Consider the following 24,257-nt stretch of genomic DNA (forward strand, 5'->3'; position numbering starts at 1 on the left):
AGTGTCTCAGACCTCAAAAGCAAAAAGGCCTTTAAATCACCAAAGAGCTACTAGGCTAGGAACTGAGCTAGCAGCTCCCAAGTTTGGTGGAAGGTCAAGCAACGAGACACAAAATGGTTCCTTCTGCATTTGCCTTGTTCCTCTTACCAGACGTAAGATCACCCAATAGTTTCCCAAACTTTGGTCCTCCAGGTATTTTGGACTTCAGCTCCCAGAAGCCAACAATCAAGAATTCTGGTGCTAGAGTCCAAAGCATCTGGAGCATCAAAATTTGGGGACCACTGAAATATAGGAAGCATTTGCATTGCTCCAGCTCCGGATACTAGGGGCTTTCTCAGGATCTAGGGAGTGAGTCCTGCACTGTTTCCGAAAGTAGTCCTCTCGCCATGGGGTTTAAAGATAGCAAGTCCAATTTCTATGTTCTTAAAAGGGAAATTCGTACTTGCTAGCACTAATGCAACTGCTTCTCCAATTAGGTTTTGTGTCACTTGATATTCACCTGGTACTTTTTATTGGGACTTGGTCAGAAGAGAGGTGAGAATCCTTCCTTCTTGGAAATAGTAATTTAGCACAAAGTCTTTGCACTTTTGCAAGATGAGAGAGACAGAGAGGAAAGCCGACTATCAGTGAAAATGTATCTCAAGTTCAAGGAAATGTTAGATCATGTTATACTGCTATATTTACAAGTTTCTAATTGCGCTTTCCTTTGCTTTGACGCACAGGGGCCTCATTCTGATACCTCACCCTCCATTAGACAGATTGCAATTTACACTCATTGAGTGACATGGTAGTTGCGCGATGCCCACGCAGTGAATTGTGATGATGCACAATTACATGCACATTGATGCAATGCATATCAATGTGCAACAGTGCCACATGCAGAACATCCTTTCCATGACTAAAAAGTAAACCCTGCCATTGTGCAACGGTCCAAAAGTTTGATCCAAAGACGTACAGTGACTTATGCCTGTGTGTGCTAGCTATCAATGTCAATGCCAGTTTGTTCTGTAAGACTCACAACTATGTCCCAATAACAGATGGTTATGTTCTCTGTTTCTCTTAGGATGCTATTCCAAATACTGGGAGACACACAGAGAAAGAGTAATGGACGTGGAAAGAGATGGAAATAGAAAGATTGACCGAAATGGTGTTGCGCACCATCCCCAGGCCTCAGACGGAGATAGTGAGATAGCAAGATGGCCAGAGGAGAAAGAGAGCGAGACAGAGGGCAGAACGAAGGAAAGAAAAGGTGAGACTACCCAGGTTGGAGCGTTTAAGAACTCAACGCTCATTAATCGGGGAACAGCTGTGTGCCGAAAACAGACTACAAATTCCAACACCTCCCTTAGGGAACCTGTTGCTCACAATCGATCTGTCTAGTGGGCTTGGCATTCCTGACTCTGTTGCCTGATAATCTCAGACCTTGTTGCATTTGAAGACTACACTTTCGGGTGTCATGCCCAGCCTGGAGGATGGCTTGGAGGACTCAGAGGATGAGCTAGAGCCCCTGAGGAGCCAGAGCCCCTGGGGCTTGAACCTGTAATGGAGGAGCCAGAGGCTGGCCCTAGTTCTGCTGGAGCAGAGTCTATGGCCCCTCCAGAGATTCAGCAGTCAAGTTTGCCTGGTGCCGAGGCTGTGGACACAGAGGAGGATCTGGGCAGTGTGCCTACCTTCAATGAGCATCGAGCAGAAAGAGAGGGCCTTCGAAGATCTCGGAGGCTTTATCAGAAGCGTCTTCGTAATCAGACACAGCTGAAGGCCGGCTCCTTGCCTTCTTAAGCACCTAGAGCATGTGTGGTTCTTTGCCAGTGGATATCTGACTCTTTTAGAGGAAAGACTCTGTCTCTGGCTCCTTTGGCTTCTTGTCTTGACTACCCGGAAACCTTGACCTTGGACTGCTTTATCGACCTGCCTATCTGTTGCCCTGAACCTCGGACCGTCTGACAATTCTCTTGGTAATCCCTTTTGGTAGAACTACTGTGAATCTCCAGGACTGTGTAGCTTACACTGACTTTGCTGTGCTGGGAGGTGGTTTGTTTGTTTGGGAACTAGCTGCCTTATCAGCCCTTTGGATGCTTTCCCGGACATCGGGTCTCCCTCTTGCAGTGTTGTTTGGATTGCTTGCTCAACTGCGTTTTGACTTGGACTGGCCTGACCCCTGCTACTTTGCTAGTGAGCCAGGGATTCTCCCATGTTCTGTTGCCTCCTGTAGCTTCTCTGGGGTACCTGGACTTGTGTTGTCCCCAAAACAAGATATGATACCCCCGTTTAAGTATTTGAAGGGGTGTCATAGTGAGGTGGAGCAAGCTGCTCCAGAGACTAGGACACAGAGCAATGGATGCAAGCTACAGAAAAAGATATTCCTGAGAGTAAGAGCTGTTTGACAGCGGAAGACTTTCCCTTGGAGTGTGGTGGAGTCTCCTCTATTGGAGGTCTTTAAACAGAGGCTGGATGGCCATCTGTCAGGGATGCTTGGATTGAGAGATCCTTCATGGCAGAATGGGGTTGGACTGGATGGCCCTTGGGGTCTCTTCCAATTCTATGATTCTATGAATGCGCAAGACATTTTGCTGCCTGATGTGAAGCAGCTCTCTGGGAGAGGGGAAAGGTTTTCTATAGAAAGCACATGACGCATGTGCATCTTCCCTTCCAGTGAACTGAAAATCTTCGCTTGGTCCTAGCATTACTGCAAAATGTTAAGGAGTAGCCCCTTGCGCCGACCGCAAGCCACTAGCATCCTTAATCCATGCCGTCAGAGGATCTCGACACCAGGAAACCTCGACAAAGCCACCAAGTTTTATGAAGTACCCGACACTGCAATATTTTTTTGAAACAAGTAAAAATAATAAAAGGCACCCACAAAAAGTGATGGATTACTATTTTGGGCTCTTTGAAAATTGGGGTCACGGAGGTTGATGACTGCGACGGGAGGAAGGGAGCGCAATGGTTAACGCGGCCGTAATCTCTCGGTTTTATTGGACAGTGGATCTAACCTCCCTGTCAAAGCCAGCGTGCGGCTCCCAAATGAGTCTCCGGTGGGAAACTAATAGAGTAGTAGAAATCAGTTTCCCTCCCCGTCCTCCTTTTCGGAAAGAGAACTGGGCCACCGCAGGAATGAATGCCAGCATCTTGAATGCCACTTTCCCTGCCCATTAACCCAGATTACATGCAGAGGTCCAGCGGGTTCGCCTTCATTTGGGAGCTAAAAATAACGGCACGGGCTCGCAATCATGCACTTCACTTCACCGTCTCACTTTCCCCCACCGATGCCTTAATAGAGAGAATAAGATGAACGTGAATCAGCAACAGCACCTTATCCCTGATTTAAAACGAGAAACCAAACCGGGAAGGAAGGGGAAGGGCACACTAATGAAAGCGATGCACCCAAGCTATAGAAAAGAAGAGCATAATGCACAAAGTGGGGTCTCTGAAGACTAATGTTGTTCTGCTGGGTTACTGTATTGTAAAACAAACCAGAGATTTATTTTAAGACACAACGGCCTGTTACAGACTGCCAAAATAAAGCTGCTTCGGGTCTCTTTGGAGGTATGCTATTTAAATGCTGCATGCATCCTAAGAGTCCGGAGGTCGCGCCAAAGCCACACTCCATTCCTGAGCACCGGAGTGCAGCTTTTGGTGCAGCTTCCGGATTCTTAGGATGCATGCATCATTTAAACAGCATACAGCCAAAGAGACCCCAAGCAGCTTTATTTTGGCAGTCTGTAACAGGCCAACAATTTGTTTTAAGATACTGTGGGCTCTTGGTATCCGCTGGGGTTTGGTTCCAGGCCCCGCTGTGGATGCCAAAACCCATGCATGCTCAAGTCCTGTTAAATTCAGAGGCATAGCAAAATGGTGTCCCTTAAATCAAATGGCAAAATAACATTTGAGTAAATGGAATTAATAGATTTTAAAAATGTTTTCAAGCCGTGGATACTTAAATCCGTGGATAAAAATCAGTGGATAAGGAAGGCCAACTGTATAACCAAGGAGGAGGGACTGACGGGAACAGGTTTTATTTTGATACAGTCTCATAATATGGGGAAGCTGTATTCAGAGTTCCCAGAAGCCAAGTTGGCTCTGTGAAGCACTCCGTCGCGAATGGTTGCCAATCGTTGCATCCCAACAATTGTAGATTTATTATCTATATTTGTATCTATATTGATCTATATATATACGGTTGGCCCTCCATATCCACAGATTTAACAATCCCTGGCTTGTAAATATATTTTTTTAAAATACAGAGCGATTCGAAAAGAATGGTGCAAAACTGAGTAAGAACACCTTCGCTTCTTTTTGAACCGCCCTGCATGTAAATTCCCAAAAGCAAACCTTGATCTTGCCATTTTAGATAAGGGACCCTATTTTACTATGTCGTTGTATTTCGTGGGACTTGCGCATCCATGGATTTTGGGTCCTGGGACCAAACCCCGGAGGATACCAAGGCCACCCCATTTTGGCACTGCCAAAATCCACCTCTGAGTATGCCTTGCCCTTAGTATCTTCTTAGCCTTGGTATCTCCTTGGGTTTGGTCCCAGGACCCTCCATGGACCCTTCCTTAGAAACCCTATGAAATTTAAGGGGCTGCCAGAAGTCAACAGGTGACTTGGAGGCACACAAATACATGGATGGAGAGGAGCTTTGGAAAAGAATAGAAGACAGAGGGGACATTAGGAAGCAGGACTGACACTAGACTTCTATCCTCCATTCATGGTCATCACAACCACAACCTCTGGCCCACAGACTACATGTTTTCTCCAAGTTGGACCCCGCTAATAAGAGACACTATTCAGACATCTGACAACAGTGGAGCATATGCAGCATTACGCCATTCAACGTAGCATCTATATATCCATTTGTTTTTCAGGCAGGGGACCCAAAGCCATGTCCGAGAACACGGCACCGAATTTGGAATCTGTTATCATTTGCATTCAACAGTCCCTTCTTCTGCCGCAGGCCGGACCTCCTGTAGCTTCCCGCAATGCCATCAAGCTGGGTACCATTTCCAAACCTCATTAGGGACATAATTATTTTGGGATGTATATTATAAGCTCGCCGCATTCTCCACCCCAGATTTCTTTATCACCTATAAATTCCAATCTGCATCTTTTAATTAACCAACTACGAGAGTTAAAATGCTGGGATACAAACCCCGGCAAAAAAGACCCAACTCGGAAGGCAAGCTGAGCGCCAACACCTCCGCCACTAAAGTTGTCAAACCTGGTTGAGTCACTTGCACCCGAGGAGTCCCACTGGCTTTAATGGGAAGGTTTCCAAAGAAAGTGTCGGAGACATTGTCGACGTCGGGGCTGAGCTTCAAAAAGCAAATTCGGATCCGTTTGAGAATTAAAGTGGGACCCCCAAACTGTCAGCAATCTCAATACATCACACCTACTTCCCAACATTTTGTGGCCAAGCAACTCTTGATATTTCGGATGCAATTCACACGCTGCTCTTTTGTCACATTCCTTCCAGTTCAAACATAGGCCTGTTACAGACTGCCAAAATAAAGCTGCTTCGGGTCTCTTTGGAGGTATGCTATTTAAATGATGCATGGGTCCTAAGAGTCCGGAGGTCGCGCCAAAGCCACACTCCATTCCTAAGCACCGGAGTGCAGCTTTGGTGCAACTTCCGGATTCTTAGGGTGCACGCATCATTTAAACAGCATACCTCCAAAGAGATCCGAAGCAGCTTTATTTTGGCAGTCTGTAACAGGCCACCGTTAAGGTTGGAAGGAAAGCTGCATTTTGAAGGGCATGTGTTCAAAATAGAGCTGTGTCAATAACCCTCTGGCCTAAATTTCAACCTTGGTTTTTAAAAAGGACGTCTCCAATGCTTCTAACTGTACTGGAGAGCTTTTGTGTCAAACACAGAAGGATCCCTAGTTCAGAAATCCAGACTCAGAAAACCTTTATTCAGAAACTATGGCCTGTTACAGACAGCCAAAATAAAGCTGCTTCGAGTCACAGTGGAGGTAAGGTGTTTCAATGATGCATGTGCTGCACCAAAGCCACCTTCCAGTCTTTAGGGCTGGAGCGTCGCTTTGGTGCAACTTCTGAACTCTTAGGACGCATGCATCATTGAAACACCTTACCTCCACTGTGACTCGAAGCAGCTTTATTTTGGCTGTCTGGAACAGGCCAAAAGATCCAGTCCAGTGGCGTTCGTTGCTAAAACTGACCAGCAAGCGTTAAAATTGCCTAATAAAACTACACACCATTTCAAAGTTTAGGCAGGCTTAATTCTAATCCATTACAGTTAATAAACACATCTTTCCTCTCTTTCCCACATTGCCCCCTTTCTTTATTATTCTCTCTCTTCTTTCCCAAAAAACAACCTTTAACAAGCTTGGCTCATGCTTTCCTGCCTTTCGGTATTATCTCAGCCGCTGTGTCAGAGATCACCATGGCTTAGCAATACCATTTCTACTACATATCCCATCACAGCTACTTCCCAACATTGTGTGGCCAAACAATCTGCCTATGCGACTCCTGACATTTGGGATGTAATTTTTTCTACCTGCTCACTAAGAAGGCATGCAGTTACTGTATACGTTCGACTATAAGTCGGACGCATGTATAAGTCGAGGGCAGGTTTTGGGGTCCCAGTTATGCATTTTGAGATGACCCATGGATAATATGATACGTTATAATAATAGGGGCATGTAACAAAGCTTCTAAAGCATGAAAACAATGTCAAAGAACTTACAAAATCCCAGCAGGCGTAACTATTTTTGCTCACCTTAAATGCTGGATGGATAAGAAAGTAGAGAGAGGGGTCAGCGCTTCCAAGACAAATTATGTTCTTGGCTTTCACTAAGGCCTGTTCCAGACTGCCAAAATAAAGCTGCTTGGGGTCTCTTTGGAGGTATGCTGTTTAAATGATGCATGCATCCTAAGAATCCGGAAGCTGCACCAAAGCTGCACTCCAGTGCTTAGGAATGGAGTGTGGCTTTGGCGCGACCTCCAGACTCTTAGGACCCATGCATCATTTAAATAGCATACCTCCAAAGTAACAGGCTCAAGAGTTAAAGTACAGTACTTGCATTGACCCATGGATAAGTAGACTCGGGTTTTTGGGGTCAATTTGTAGATTAAATTCCCTAGACGTATACATTAGCATATACAGCAGATGATCTTGTCTTAAGCTACCCGTTTTGGCAACGATCTCCCGTCTCCCAGGCCCCTATTTTTGGTGTGCGCATAAAAATGCCAACCATTGGTTCCCCCTTGCATTCACAGAACTACTTCTTGTATCGCATTATTCCTGGTCAAGCTGAAGGGTGGTTTATCAGGCAGTTGGTTCGGACATGTTAAGCCAAAGCCTGCACGAAAATTAATCCAGCGCTGGACAAGAAAGGTCACCGCCGAAAAGATAAACTCTCTGTTGATAAACCTGGGAGAAACTCCTAGCCATGATTCATTATGACACGTCCCTTGGCATACGGTGCATTTAGACGGACGTGGATTCAAGGAAGGAAGGCAGGAGACGAGGGAAGCCATGGCTTCCTCCTTCAGGACAGAAACATTTGAGCAAATTTACACACGGATTCTGACACTGTGTAGTAGATTTTGTATAGATGTGTTGGCCAACTAGCCAGTAGGATTGTTTTTGGAGAGAGGGATATAGTCAGAGAAGACGACTTGCCCTCCATGCAGTGTTCTTGTGCAAAACGTATTTGTAGTTGGCAAAGGTTTTAAAAGTGCAATGCGCCGTTGGCATGCACATCAATGGAGGGTGATGTTTCTCCATGGAACTGTTTGGTTTGAAAGTGGAAGGAGTCCCTGCTCAGCCTAGTAAGGCTGGTGCATGCTGCTTTCTCATCCCAGTCCTCCTACCTGCTTTCCCAGACCAGTCTGGGGATGAAGACAACCATGTCTGTCAGTTTTGCAGGGTGTTTCTGTAGTCCTTTGCCTCTGCCTATCCTCTAACCTTCAGTAAAGATCCTTTAAAACATGCAAGAAAGGGCCCTCTACATCATAAATATGGCCTGTTACAGACTGCCAAAATAAAGCTGCTTCGGGTCTCTTTGGAGGTATGCTATTTAAATGATGCATGGGTCCTAAGAGTTGCGCCAAAGCCACACTCCATTCCTAAGCACTGGAGTGCAGCTTTGGTGCAGCTTCTGGATTCTTAGGATGCATGCATCATTTAAACAGCATACCTCCAAAGAGATCTGAAGCAGCTTTATTTTGGCAGTCTGGAACAGGCCTATATGTATGGAACCTGGTCAGGAATGAATGTCCAAATCTAGGTTCAATGCAAAGGCTGGGGTAAAACTGCAGCACTTAATGATAGTTTAGCATGACATTTCTGAATGATGGGTTTGTGTACTCTTCCTTCTAAAAGACTCGGGAAGAAGGGAGGTGCAACCATTTTAGTTTTCAGCTAGGTTTTTCCTGACCTTAGAATAGTTTAAACTATGGTGAATCTAAGCAGGCCGATTCAAACCATGGTTTCAGACCCTAGGGTCCTTTGGTGTTAAACCACAGTTAGAAATAAACCCAGCTGGACAAAAAGATAAGCTGTTGTTGCTTGGAACGGGAAGCAAATTTATTTGGATCTCCATGCAAGTGATGGACGGAGTATGGAAAGCTGGAGGACCAGAGAAGTCTTCTGGGTTACATCAGGAAGAAAGGTCTCACCGCATTTCAAAAGCAAACGCCTAAGGAGCTTTAAAGCCAAAGATCCTCAGAAAAAGACAAGTACTATCCAATATATATATATATATTCCCAGTTTCACGTCCATTATTGGGGCCTAATAAAGATCCTTTAGGCATGTTCAAAGCAAATAATTTTCCTACCTTCATGTCCTTCTTGTTCAGTGGTTCCCAAACGTTGGTCCGCCAAATGTTTTGGACTTCAGCTCCAAGAATTCCTGACTGCTAACCAGATTTTGGGAATCAAAACCCAAGATTTCTGGGAGTCAAGGTTCAAGAGCTCCTCGGAGTCGAAGACCCAGCAGACCAAAGTTTGGGAATTGCGACTCTAGTCAAACGCCTACACAATAATATCGGAGGAACACCTTTTGCATGCAGTTGAACATTGTTTTTTTGCATTAAAAGCTCTTTTAAAAAATCAAGACAAATGACAGTTGGATCCTTTATCCACAGGTTCAACTATCCATGGTTTGATAATATTAAAAAATATACTGTATATACTTGACTATAAGTCGACCTCATGTATGAATGTATAAATATATTTAATATATATAAATATGTGTGTGTGTATCCATTTATATATTTAATATATATATTTGTATAAATATATAAATATATATTTATATTTATTATATATATTTTTATTTATAAATTTATTATATATATATTTATACATTTATATATTTATTATATATATTTATAAAGTTATTATATATATTTATATTTATATGTATATAAATATATATTTATATATTTATTATATATATTAAATATATATTTATTATATATATTTATACATTTATTATATATATATTTTATACATTTATATAAATATATATTTATATATTTATTATATATATTTATAAAGTTATTATATATATTTATACATTTATATAAATATATATTTATATATTTATTATATATATTAATTATATATATTTATAAATTTTTATAAATATATTTATAGATTTATATAAATATTATATTTATTATATATATATAAATTTATTATATATATATTTATACATTTATATATTTATTATATATATTTATAAAGTTATTATATATATTTATATTTATATGTATATAAATATATATTTATATATTTATTATATATATTAAATATATATTTTATATATTTATACATTTATTATATATATATTTTATACATTTATATAAATATGTATTTATATATTTATTATATATATTTATAAAGTTATTATATATATTTATACATTTATATAAATATATATTTATATATTTAGTATATATATTAATTATATATATTTATAAATTTTATATATATATTTATAGATTTATATAAATATTATATTATATATATATATATATATATAAATTTATTATATATATATTTATACATTTATATATTTATTATATATATTTATAAAGTTATTATATATATTTATATTTATATGTATATAAATATATATTTATATATTTATTATATATATTAAATATATATTTATTATATATATTTATACATTTATTATATATATATATTATACATTTATATAAATATGTATTTATATATTTATTATATATATTTATAAAGTTATTATATATATACATTTATATAAATATATATTTATATATTTATTATATATATTGATTATATATATTTATAAATTTTTATATATATATTTATAGATTTATATAAATATTATATTTATTATATATATATATATAAATTTATTATATATATTTATACATTTATTACATATGTATTTATACATTTATATAATTATATGTTTATATTTACAAATTAATTATATATTTATTTTTATAATTATACATTTATATCAATATATATTTATATATATTTATATATTTATACACTTATACATTATATATATTTATACCATATATATATATGTGTGTGTGTGTGTGTGTATATATATATATATATATATATATATATATATATATATATAAATTTATAAATATAAATATTTATACCTCATGAATAAATATATACATAAATTAATCTAAGTCGAGGGCAGGGTTTGGGGGCTAAAATTAGGCATTTTGACATTACTCATGGATAACAACAACAACATTTTATTTCTATCCCGCCTCTCCAATAAGATCGGGGCGATTTACAACATATTCAATTCATACAATATATGAATATATGAATATACAATATATGTATATATGAATACAATATAAGGCGAGGGTAAAATTTAGGGTCATATAACGGTTCCTTATTAAAATAAAAGTTTGAACTATAGTACTTACATTGACCCGTGGTTACGTTGGCACAGGTTTTTTGGGGGGTCAATCTAGACTTATACACGAGTATATACAGTATATAAACTGCAAATTTTATATATACCGAGTTGGCCATTTTATATAAGGGACACCCTTTTATGATGCCATTGCGTTTAATGGGACTCGAGCATCCACCAATTTTGGTATCCATGTGGGATTCTGGAACTAAAACAGATACCGAGAGGCCCCACTGTATTTGGTCCCTTTATTCTAAGACAACATCTTAAACTTTAATCCCGGAGGATCGAACGGAATAGGGTTGCCCTGCGTGCGTATCAGGCTACCTCTCCCTTTGAAGCAATGCTAGGTTTCCAATGGCGTTTTATCAGACCCGGCCTGGCCCCTGGAAGAAAACAGTGCCCTGAAGGATTACAGCAAAGTCAACACTGAGTAAAAGGATGGAGTGACGTTCAGTCGCCAACCGGGAAGTGGCATAGCATGCAAGCCTCTTCCGGCGAATCATTACATTTGTGATGCTGTGTATCATCAGAATGTTTTTTTTGCTCTCTTTGCTTGCCCCAAAGGAATGAAATGCCATACCAACCTGGGCTTTTAAACTGATCCGGGCTGGGAAGGTGGTGGAGGGGGGAGTTACTCGCTGACGCAGGGTGCTCGCTACGCAGCATCTGAGCCACCCGTGGCCCCATGGAACCATAGTCCGCGTACGATAATGGAGCCCGTAGGTCACCGGGCGGAGAATAGAAACCGTAATCGGGGATCCCTGGGGATACAGTGACGCTATCATTGTGGATAGTGGATGGATTCTTATTTTTTCAAATATTAAACGTACTCAGATAACAAATAACGGAAACATTAACAAAAGAATAGTAACATCATCAACAACAAAATTATTGAAGGAAGAATCAACCATCATTTGATCATAATAGGGTTCGTACTCAATAGTTGCTTGTGGGTTTTTCGGGCTCTGTGGCCATGTTCTAGAAGAGTTGATTCCTGACGTTTCACCAGCATCTGTGGCTGGCATCTTCAGAGAACGCTGGCATGGAAGTGAGTGGGGTACAGTGGTACCCCGGGATACGAATTGATCGCGTTACGAAATTTCCGGGGTACGAAAAAGTTAGATTGGAAAAAACTGTTCCGGGTAACGAAAGATTTTTCGGGTTACGAAAATCATTTCAGCGCGTTTCGGCGCGAAATTCAAATCCGAAGCGCGGCTAGCGGCTTTCCAGCGCTAACGGAAAGCCTTTTCGGGTTGCGAAATGTATCGGGTTACGAACGGCGCCGCGGAACGAATTAATTTCGTAACCCGAGGTAGCACTGTATATATATATATACTGGATGACTTCCATGCCAGCATTCTCTGAAGATGCCAGCCACAGATGCTGGTGAAACATCAGGAATAAACTCCTCTAGAACATGGCCACAGAAAAACCCACAAACAGCTATGGGTGCCGGCCCTGAAAGCCTTTGACTTCACGTTCTTACTCAAGCTTGTAGGTAAGTTAGCTTGTAGGTGAGTTAGCTGAGGCTTCAAGCCTGGACTCCTCATTTTAAACAAACCAGCTACTCCCCACTTTACTCATTCAAAGTGCCCCGTCCCCATTTTCAGGCACAATAAAATGTAAAAATGAAACACTGATTGAAATACAGTCGGCCCTTGGTACCCGCAGATTTGTTTAATCCACGGATTCAACCATCCACAGTGCGAAAATATTCAAATATTCAACAATTTAAATATTAAATCCCTGGATAAAGGCTCCACGCCAAAAGCAAACCATGCGTCAAAAGCTCTTTTTAAAAAACCACGACAAATTACAGTCGGCCCTCCGTATCCGTAGATCCGTAGATCCTTTATCCAGGGATTTAACCATCCGGGGCTTGATGATATTCAAAGGATATTTAAATTGCAAAAGGCAAAGCTTGCTTTATGACATTTTATATAAGGGACATAAGGGATGTTTCACTATGGCGTTGTATTTAATGGGACTTGAGCATCCGCGGATTTCGGTAGCCAGGGTCGTCCTGGAACCAAACCCCAGCGGATAACAAGGGCCCGCTGTAAAATAAAATAGGAATATACACTGAGAAGAAAGAAAGAAAAGCTGAACCAAGCTGGCTGGTCTTAACTTTGCATTAAACACCTGAGCTGCCTTTCCCTAGGTTACTAAGCAAAGGACTCCCCAAACCACAGCTTGTACAAATACATGTGCGCTTATTCCATGCACACACTTTATACAAAGTGGAGCAATGCGCAAGGCTTTCAGCTTTACTGGTAAGTACTCCCTCACTTTATCTTACCTGGATTTCCTTGATGTCCTGGATCCTGATAAGACTGTCCCTCCCTAGTCTTAGTATAGTAAAGTGATGGCGAACCTATGGCACGCGTGCCAGAGGTGGCACTCAGAGCCCTCTCTGTGGGCACATGTGCCATCACCCCACTGCAAAGTTTGCCACAGTTTGTTACTAGAAAGCCACTTTGCAATAAATAAGTGGGTTTTGGGTTGCAGTTAGGGCACTCAGCTTCTAAAAGATTCACCATCACTGGTATAGTATATTCCAAGGACTGATGCGCGTGTGTATCGTTTTATTGCATCCCCGCTACAAGAACTCAAATCCACAAGGGCCTAAAACAGGCAAGCGAGACTCGCACCACCCCAGGACTATTGCTTCCACAAAGCAAGCCCTACCAAGTCATTTCGGTCACAGCAAACAAGACGAAGAAACAGGTGAGTGCTATGAAACCCCGGCACCCCATAAACCCCCTACCCACGAGTAACAAAAAAGAAATAGGTTCTAGAAAAAGGCAAATACCACGAACGAGATTAAGCGACTCCACATTTTGCCAAGCAAAACCTGGCCCCAAAGTTGCAAACCCCACAAAACCCATAGAGTCTCCCTGCTGGGGAGGATCAGGGGAGGCCATTACCTTTCCCATTAAAGGGTAAAATCCTCTGGTAATTTCTTTCCGTTCCTTCCTCATTTGATTCTATATTTGATTTATTTGATTCTACCACAGCATGTGTACCATGCGCTCCTCTTAAGGTACCTACTGCAAAACAAGTACCCTTGTAATCCGTCACGGGGGAGACAGTTGACTACAGAGGCTCCAAACTTGCGGACAGCAAATCTGGAAGCCAGTCAGTAGGAAACGCATTGCGTGGTGCATTCTTTGGCTTCTCGGTGTGCATATTAAGAAATGAGAAAAGGAAGAAAAGAAGACAGTTCTCCCATGTTCAACTAACGCTTGCAAAATTCATTTCCCTGCCAACTTTTGTGCAAACTCCAACCCCCTTCAGTAATGTCTTGCGCTCCTTACAGACCCAACAAGCCTGGGACCGCAATGGTTTCCTGGCTCCAGCTGCACTCGCCATCGGGGAAAGAAACCCCAGATGTGCCAGTAGACCCCCGTCTCTGGGATCATAGAGTCGCGTGGGAGAATTTCTGCCCAGGTGGAGGTATATAATTGGTCTCTATCAAGAAGCTGCCTGCGTCTGTGGCCTAGTTTAAAGACCTTTGGGGGGAAACGATGCACAACTGGGCGTATCAGCAATAGCACAGAATGATTTTGGCACACGCAAACCCTCTGCAGTGAAAGATATGCCTCCAAAGATGCCATGAATTCTGCTCCGTCCTATTAACATTGCTTGGCCATGGACCAGACTTTACAATAGCAATGTGAATGCAACCATACACACTACTGCTGAAGGGTCAAAGCAGAACTTTAGGAAGACTCCTTCAGATGCAGGAGTGCTCCTGGAACGAAAGGCCCCAGTGATACCAATCTGGACACAATGTCTCTCATTCTGCCCCCCAAAATCCTCTCGCTATAAGCAGGCGCACGCAACATGGAAGCCGCGCGCACCCTCCGTGTTTATGGTAATAACCAGGCATGCTTGAAAGCAGCGGGAAATTTTCAATATAACTATCATTAAGACAAAACGCTTTAAATCAAAGCCATTACCGCGCCTGAGAGTTTAAAGCTCACAAGATTAGGCCACATCTCTCACTCTCTCTCTTTCTCTTTTTTTAATCTTTATGAAAAATTCATAGAACAAGCTGCCAAACATCATCTTCCTTGCTCGAGAGAGTAAATGATATAATAATATTTAATGCTGCCGATACAGATAAAAGTGGAGTAAGAAGCGGCACGCTGTAATGTGTACATCAGGGAGACACTGTTGAACAAGGAGCTCCGACACACGGCAGATGTAGCGCTGGGCAGATGAGCAGAGCGGAAGCCTGTCATTGCCTCCCTCAACTTCCAACGCATCAGAGACTGCTCTTTGATGCTTTTCAAAGCATGGGAGATCCACCACATCACCACACGGCTCTCAAGGACGCTTGAAAACCGTAGGGTGGAAAGGAGGACTCGATGCAAAGAACTCTTATAAGGTACCGAGAAACAGGTATGACGGATACAGTGGTCCCTCCACATCCGCTGGGGTTAGGGGCACAGGTTCGCCGTGAAACTGCAAATAAGAAAACACGGCCTTTTAAACCCAAGAGACCACCTCTCTAGGAATCTCTAGGTCCTCCAGCACAACGCTATGGTCAACACGTGCCGAAAATAGGCCATGGAATCATGCTGGAGGACCTACAAATGTCTAGAGAAGTGCTTCCTCTTTGAGGTCCTCCAGCACAACTCCATGGTCAACTTCTAGCAGAGTTGCACCGGAGGACCTAGAGATCCCTAGATAGAACATATTAATCAAATCCGCAAATAATGAAAACCGCAAAAGTCAAAGCCGCAAGCGTGGGAGCTGACTCTTTGTTGATGGGCAAAGGTTGATGCGACACCCCAGTAGCTTACAGGCCAACCAGTTGTGCCCAGTGCTGGTTGGAGGACGAATATACAGGTGATATAAGATACTACCACCATAACCAGCATCTCTCTCGTCTTGGGAATCATGTGATGCCCAAAAGCCGCTCCTGTGCTACTTTCTGGCTGTAAAGCTCCTGGGATCTGCTGCTCTACCTTTCTTTTATCAACTTGTCGTGGAAGAAGTCCTGTTTGATGCTCCTATGGTTAGGCAAGATTAGTCTGCTCATGGCCTTGGACTGAGGTTCTTGCCTACCCTCAAGCTAGAAGAGGAGGGACCCAGGAAGATTCCCAAACTATAGTCTTCCTGGTGTTTTGGGACTTCAGCTCCCAGAATTCCTGCCTGTTGGTCAAGCTGGTTGGGCCTTCTGGGAATGGAAGTCCAAAACACCTGGAGGACCAAAGTTTGGGAACCACTGGCCTAGAAACCCTGCTTATAGAGCATGGTGCATGCGCTGTCTTGCAACGACATGGCCTGTTCGAGACTGCGCATGCACCATACTGGCTCCTTGGAGGAGGGGTGCAATAAAAAAAATGTAATACATAAATAACATTAAATAAATATGGGCTGTCCTATGTCGTTCTGCGCATCAACCTGAAGGAAAGGGTCTGTACGGAAAAGACCCTAGGGGAAAGGTGAATTTGTACCTGCAGGAACACCATCTCCGCACTACACTCCTGAAATGAAATGGAAGGATAAAGATGCTACAGGTGAATCTACTCACACAGTTGGCAAATAACCTTAGCTTTCATAGCTCTGCAAGCCTCAGATATTGCTCAATTTCTGTTTCAGGTGGAGAAGCGGGATGGTCAATCTACTCCAGGTTTTCACCCAAATGTTAAAGGACCGGCCAAAGGTGCTGAATCCTATAGCCAAGACAAGTTCAACACCCTGGTTGTTGTTAACTGCCCTTGACGTGTGGGGACCCCATGGGTGAGACATCTCCAAGACCCCTTTATCTTTAACTCAGGCCCTGTAGATTTAGGCCCATGACCTCCCGGGTTGAGCCCATCCATTTGGCAGGTCATCTCCCTCTCTTTCCACTGCCCTCTGACTTTCCTAGCATTGTCTTTTCCAACGATTCATGCCTTCCCATGATGTGGATAACTACGACAACCTCAGTTTAGTCATCTTGGCTTCCAGGGAGATGTCTGCCACGATCTGTCCTATGACCCATCTGTTTGTCTCCTTCCTGTTGCCAATAAAACGCAGATAGATGCATACAGAGTTCCTACACGCATTAAACAAATCTGTGTCGCCCAGTATGTACTCCATCCATCCATTAAGTAGATCCAGGTCAACTTAGCTTCAGCAAGGCTGCTGAACCATGTACCTTTAGACCATAAGTTGGTCCAAATTTCATAGAATCATAGAGTTGGAAGAGACCCCAAGGGCCACCCGGTTCAACCCCATTCTGCCATGCAGGAACTCTCAATCAAAGCATCCAGCCTCTATTTAAAGACCTCCAAAGAAGGAGAGCCCACCACTCTCCAAGGGAGTGTCTTCCACTGTCGAACAGCTCTTATGGACAGGAAGGTCCTCCTAATGTTTAGGTGGAATCTCTTATTGTGTAGGTTGCATCTATTGCTCTGGAGCAGCAGAAAACAAGCTTGCTCCATCCTCAATATGACATCCCTTCAACAGGGCTATCATATCACTTCTGAGCTTTCTCATCTCCAGGCTAAACATACCCAGCTCCCCAAGTCGTTCCTTTTATTATTTGCATTTGAGATTGCATTTACCCAGCTTTAAACTGAAATTCCAATCGGTCTGTTTCTAATATACAGGATCGCTTTTTAAAGCCGACGGCGCAGTGTTCTTTTGAAGGCAAGTTGTATGGGAAGAGCACGGTTTTGGAGGTTTGGTGAGCCTTCTGAGCCCTAAAAAGTACTGAACCGAGGCTGGGCGACTGGCATCAAGAATTCCTAAGCCTAACACTGGATTAAAAATTGGTGCCAACGCTGGAAGAGACCTTGGCCTGTTACAGACTGCCAAAATAAAGCTGCTTGGGGTCTCTTTGGAGGTATGCTATTTAAATGATGCATGGGCCCTAAGAGTCCGGAGGTCGCGCCAAAGCCACACTCCATTCCTAAGCACTGGAGTGCAGCTTTGGTGCAGCTTCTGGATTCTTAGGGTGCATGCATCATTTAAATAGCATACCTCCAAAGAGACCCGAAGCAGCTTTATTTTGGCAGTCTGGAACAGGCCCTTTTCTCACAATAAAAAGAAGAAGAAGAAGAAGCTAATTGCTGCAATTCTTTCCGACTCGAGAGAATCTAAATGGAACGATGAAACAAAAATCCCTACAGGTCACATCCCCTCCTTTTAAATATCAGGAAAGGCAACATGAAAAGCCGAAGATGCTTTTCTGAAATCGGCTTCTGAATCCTCTCTTTTCCTGAATATCAGGTAATGCCCTTGCTTAAATCATCAGTTCTGCCACTTTCTATGGGTCCCTAAAGCATGTGCAATATCCGGGGACTCTCTCCCTATTATATTAACAGAACTGTTTTTTAAGAGCGTCTTATCTTTTCAATTGCATTTCATTCTTTTAACTTGAAGGTGAATTGTTTTGAAACTCATATGATTTAATTCTATTTTCATGTTCACCTGTTCCACGTTTTTAATTTGTACCGTTCTCTTAAACCGGGAGCTGCTTTGAGTCCCATTCTTGGGGGAAAAGCCAGATACAAATAAATACAACCGTAGTGATAATGATAATAGTAATCTGAAAGTATTCTACAAAGGCAGAATTTGGAAAGAGATGTGTTACTCTGTCTCCTAAACAATGGCATGAGATGTTTGTTCAGCATAATGAAGCAAATGGGAGGCAAACAGGGCATGTTCTCCAGCCTTTCCGATGTTGCCTTCTCTTAAAGCAAGCATCCATCATGTCTGCAACCTTCTGTGACCTCCCATCATTGTGTTACGCCAGGGGTTGTTCATCTAAATATCTTGGGGAAAGTATTGGTACTGGTCGAGCAGTGCAAAGATTTCAACGCCCCGTAGAAAAGGTTAGCACATTCTCCCGCACCGATCGCTTCAGGTACTTGGATAACATCGTCAACAAGGGAGACTAAATGTAGCTCTGGGACCCATGGTGCGACTGGGTCGCAATACATCTTAAGACGCATTTGGAGACGCCAACTCCTCATGGCAGTATAGAAAAGTCTGCAACCTTCAGGCTTCAGTGTCCTATTTTGTGGAATGTGGATGCAAACCAATTCTACAAGGCCTAACCCCAATGAAACAAACACAACTCAGGTGTTCGCTGGATTTTGCAGAAATGTAAAGTCTGCAAAGAGAAGGGGAGCAGTGGTGCATCCCTGTTGTGTTTGTAGCCCCCGGGAGCATCAACAAGAAGATGTGGTCGATGTGGGTCATCTAGGAGTCCAAGTAGACCACAAGTTGAGCATGAGTCAACAGTTCGATGGGGCAACTAAAAAGGCCAAAGCGATTTTAGGCTGCATCAATAGAAGTATAGTGCCTAGTGCCACTCTATTCTGCCTTGGTCAGGCCTTACCTGGAATACTGTGTCCAGTTCTGGGCACCATAATTCAAAAAGGATATTGAGAAATTGGAGCGTGTCCAAAGAAGGGCGACTAAAATGATGAGGAACAGCCTTATCAGGAACAGCTTAGGGAGCTGGGCATGTTTAGCCTGGAGAAGGGAAGGTTAAGAGGTGTTTAAGTATCTGAAGGGATATCATATTGAGGATGGAGAAAGCTTGTTTTCTGCTGCTCCAGAGAATGGGATTCGGAACAATGGATGCAAGCTACAGGAAAAGAGATTCCACCTAAACATTAGGAATAAAGTCCTGACAGTGAGGGCTGTTTAACAGTGGAAGACGCTCCATCAGAGAGTGGTGGAGTCTCCTTCTTTGGAGGTTTTTAAACAGAGGCTGGATGGCCATCTGTCAGGGATGCTTTGGTTGAGAGTTCCTGCATGGCAGAATGGGGTTGGACTGGATGGCCCTAGTGGTCTCTTCCCACTCTATGATTCTAAGTGAAGAAACACCTACCGAGTCTTGACACAGGATAGTGGAATATCCACCATTCCAAAAGTAATAAAATGATTGTGAGTTCCTGCATGCCTGGGGGGGGGAGGGTTTCGACTGGATGGCCCTTGGGGTCTCTTCCAACTCTATGATACTATGCCATTGTATTGCAACTCCCATCATCCCTTAGCACTGGCCGTGCTACATGTTCCCCTATCAAAGGCTGGTTTGCAAGGTCAGAGAGTCAAGGCACTGGGGCATTAAGACATTGTGATCTAATTCGATAAAATAAAGGTAGGCCGGGGCGTGCCATGACTAACTATGCCACCATCCCACCGGCCTAACTGCTCTAGCGGCGGCTCAATCTTTAACAGATGTTTTAGCGCCGCTTAAGCGCGAGCATTGATAAAGGGCTGTCGACAAGTGATTGGGGACGCGTTAGCAAAATACTCGACGCGGGCCAATTTGAGAAACCCATGCAAAGCACCGCCTCCCCGAACGCTCCCTGCAATCGCTGGCGGCGGCAAATAAATACATCCCTTGTCTAAGCGGCGATGTTTTGTGCGCGCGATCAATATTTATAGCCTCATCAAAATCTCCCCAGCCGCGAATTAAAAGCCTCCCTTTCGCACGGGGCCAGGGCCGCTGCCGCCGCTGCCGAGGCTGTTGCAGAGGAGCTGCAATCAAGAGAGCCTCGTTCTTCTGGCCGCGTCTGACAAAAGAGTTTCCACTTCAGGGGCTCATCTTTAATCATTAGAAAAAGCACAGAAGTTTAATCCATTTTTGATGTAAGTGCTAATAGCTCGGCGTCCTTGAAGTTCAAAGTGGTCTTCGTGCATGGCACTAATTAGCCGCGCAAGCCAGCCAGGCCGCACTCGCGCATGATTCTCATTAGAGCCTTCACAACAAACAAACGCCGACCTTAACTAAGGCAGTGCTTCGTTCTGTCCCCCTTGTCAAAGGATTTTGGAGGGCAGTCGATACTCTCCCCCTGCCTCTCATCCTTGCCTTGCATTCTCTCTTTTCTCCGTGCCATCCGTTCATCCAAAGTGCATCTTCGCAGCTCGGATTGTCCCCATGCTGCCTTTTTTGTTAGGAGAAGCCGTCATCTGTTCAGTCCCCTGCAGCCGGACACACACACAAAAGAGGTGTACGTCTCTTTTGAAATGTTCTCTCCACTTGCCTAGAGTCCAAGTAGCACCTTCAGCAAGTAAAAGATGCCTATATGCATCCGAGGAACTACTAGACTGAAGTATATGGAAGCTCATGCTGCCTTCTTTATTTCAGGATGTGGAGAGATCTTGTAGCACCTTTGAGACGCACTGAAAGAAACTGGCAGCATGAGCTTTCCTAGACTTAAAAGTACTTCCTCAGATGAAATAGACTTAAGTCTAGGAAAGCTCATGCTGCCAACTTCTTTCTTTCCGTGAGTCTCAAAGGTGCTACAAGATCTCTCCGCATACTTGACCCTATATATGCATCTAAGGAAATAGACTTAAGTCTAGGAAAGCTCATGCTGCCAACTTCTTTCTTTCCATTAGTCTCCAAGGTGCTACAAGATCTCTCCACATACTTGACCCTATATATGCATCTAAGGAAATAGACTTAAGTCTAGGAAAGCTCCTGCTGCCAACTTCTTCCTTTCAGTGAGTCTCAAAGGTGCTACAAGATCTCTCCACATACTTGACCCTATATATGCATCTAAGGATGTATACTGAAGTCTAGGAAAGCTCCTGCTGTCAACTTCTTTCTTTCAGTGAGTCTCAAAGGTGCTCCAAGATCTCTCCACATACTTGACCCTATATATGCATCTAAGGATGTAGACTGAAGTCTAGGAAAGCTCCTGCTGCCAACTTCTTTCTTTCCGTGAGTCTCAAAGGTGCTACAAGATCTCTCCACATACTTGACCCTATATATGCATCTAAGGAAGTAGACTGAAGTCTAGGGAAGCTCCTGCTGCCAACTTCTTCCTTTCAGTGAGTCTCAAAGGTGCTCCAAGATCTCTCCACATACTTGACCCTATATATGCATCTAAGGAAGTAGACTGAAGTCTAGGAAAGCTCCTGCTGCCAACTTCTTTCTTTCAGTGAGTCTCAAAGGTGCTCCAAGATCTCTCCACATACTTGACCCTATATATGCATCTAAGGAAGTAGACTGAAGTCTAGGAAAGCTCCTGCTGCCAACTTCTTTCTTTCAGTGAGTCTCAAAGGTGCTCCAAGATCTCTCCACATACTTGACCCTATATATGCATCTAAGGATGTAGACTGAAGTCTAGGAAAGCTCATGCTGCCAACTTCTTTCTTTCAGTGAGTCTCAAAGGTGCTACAAGATCTCTCCACATACTGATTCTATCGACTAACACAGCTATTATTATTATTATTATTATTATTATTATTATTATTATTATTTAGAGAGTTCTTGTAGCACCTTTGAGACTAACTAAAAGAAAGAAATTGGCAGCATGAGCTTTTGTAGACTTCAGTCTACTTCATCAGATGCACTTGGTCTACGAAATGCATTTAAATCTAGGAAGGCTCATGCTGCCAACTTCTTTCGTTCCGTGAGTCTCAAAGGTGCTACAAGATCTCTCTACATAATGAGTACAAGCGGGGTAAAGGATATTGATCTGTTCAACAGATTCAAATCTAACTGGGTCAGGAGCGTTTTAACAAAAAGGGGTGCCAACATCATCCTTAACACAAGAGGTCGATTGGGAATTAACAGCATGCAGTGGTACACTGCAGTGGTGAAAAGCGCAAAACATGTCCGAAGGAAGGCAAAGATGGGTTGGCCCCAGCATTTTGCAAGATGTCTCTTTCTAATCTGTACAGTGGGCAGCAGAACGTGGCTGCCGTTATACTCTGGACTCTTGCACAATTATTACAATTGATGGCTATAACCTGTATTTGGTTGTCATGAATAAACTGTACTGTACAATTAGTGCTGGTGCCTGCAAAAGTCTGGCAGTGTTTTGCTTTAAAATGTGATCGAATCCCAACTACAGGGACTCTAAAGTAGGTTGTACTTTCCGGCATCCCTCATTTTTCTCCTCCCGGCTGGCATGCTGAGTGGAGGACAAGAGTAGGCACTGCCCGTCTGTCTTCATTACGGCGGGAAAGGCGCAGAACGTTCCAGCGCTGCCTTGGGAAGAAGGTTCATTATGATGAAGTTTCAGAGCCTTCGGCACGGAAGACATTCTCGCTCGGCTCCGAGCGGATGGATAGTCCAGGCACAAGTGTGCCAGAGAGAAGAGGGATGATAAAGCAAGGGCGATGCCGAAAGGGCTGCGGAGGGCAAGCCGCTGCCCTTTTCCTGTTGCAGAAACGCCATGCGCGATGTTGGCGCTATATATATATTAACTAGGAGCCTGCAGCCAAATAATTGACCAGTTAGTTCAAATCAATATGTGAAACCCAGCTCTCCTCCTTTGCTCTTTTGACTCACTTCTCCCCCAGAGTTGCCAAGCAACGACGCTGGCAGCGAGGAGGAAAAGCCGCAACCAGCAGTGCACTCCCTGGACTCATGGCAGAGCGACCCAATGTCCTTGGGGCTCCTTGGTTCACACTTCCTAGTTCTCTATACTGCCTTCACATGCCTGATCCTTTCCTCTCAATGGTGCACAAACTGGGGTTAGTGGTTTTGCAAGAGGTCTTCTTGCACTTCCTCTGATTATCCCTTTCCTAACTGAATTCCTTCCTCTACCATTGGCCACAACTCTTGCTCTAGATAGAATCACAGAGTTGGAAGAAACCCCAAGGGCCATCCAGTCCAACCCCATTCTGCCATGCAAGAACTCTCAATCAAAGCATCCCTGACAGATGGCCATCCAGCCTCTGTTTAAAGACCTCCAAAGAAGGAGGCTCCATCACCCTCTGAGAGAGTGGATACCTTCTCTTGCTTTTGTCTTCATCCTTCTGCCTACCTGGCACCTTTCCTGATGTTCCTGCACCTCTCAACTCCTTTGAAATGTGGTGCTCGAGAAGAGTGCCAAGGATACCACAGACAGCCAAAAGGACAAACGAACGGGTCCTAGAGCAGATCAAGCCAGAAATCTTCCTAGAAACCAAGATGACAAGACTTAGACTGTCATACTTTGGACACATCATGAGAAACGTTGGAAAAGACCATAATGTTAGGAAAGGTTGGAAAGGGAAATAGAAAGTGAGGAAGGCCATATGCTAGATGGATGGACTCTATTAAAGAGACCACAAATATGAGTTTGCAGGAGCAGAGCAGCAGAGGACAAGGGAAGCCATCCATAGGGTCGCCATGGGTCGAGATCGATGCAAAGGCACTTAACAACAACAACAACTTCTCTAAGGGCTTTTCTACATTACTTATAAACCCCAAACTCCCCCCAATCTCTCTGCATGCTGTTTACATTATGCAGGTCCCAAACCCCGAATCAGGTCCAAGCTGTTTCCATAAGGCTTGGACCTTAGGTTAAAAACTGACCCCCAAAAAACTTGAATCGACTTATCCACGGGTCAATTTAAGTACTGTACTTTACCCTGGAAGCACTGGCC

General features: G+C 43.1%; 1 protein-coding gene across 14 annotated transcripts in view; it reads right to left on the reverse strand.

Moving 5' to 3' along the window:
- LOC149286425 (RNA-binding protein Musashi homolog 2) overlaps positions 1–24,257 on the reverse strand; it is a 538,943-nt gene that overhangs the window by 18,771 nt on the left and 495,915 nt on the right. For 7 of the 14 annotated variants that reach the window (XM_089494106.1, XM_089494102.1, XM_089494104.1 and 4 more), the window contains one exon: positions 11,498–11,674. The exons of the other annotated variants lie outside the window; for them this stretch is intronic. In XM_089494106.1, coding sequence (XP_089350232.1) covers positions 11,498–11,674 — 177 coding nt within the window. The remainder of the gene's footprint in view (positions 1–11,497; positions 11,675–24,257) is intronic. 14 annotated transcript variants of the gene reach the window in all.

The sequence above is a fragment of the Sceloporus occidentalis genome, unplaced genomic scaffold, assembly GCF_023333645.1.
Source record: "Sceloporus occidentalis isolate IW3139 unplaced genomic scaffold, rSceOcc1.0.p SCAF_69, whole genome shotgun sequence".
Lineage (NCBI taxonomy): Eukaryota > Metazoa > Chordata > Lepidosauria > Squamata > Phrynosomatidae > Sceloporus > Sceloporus occidentalis.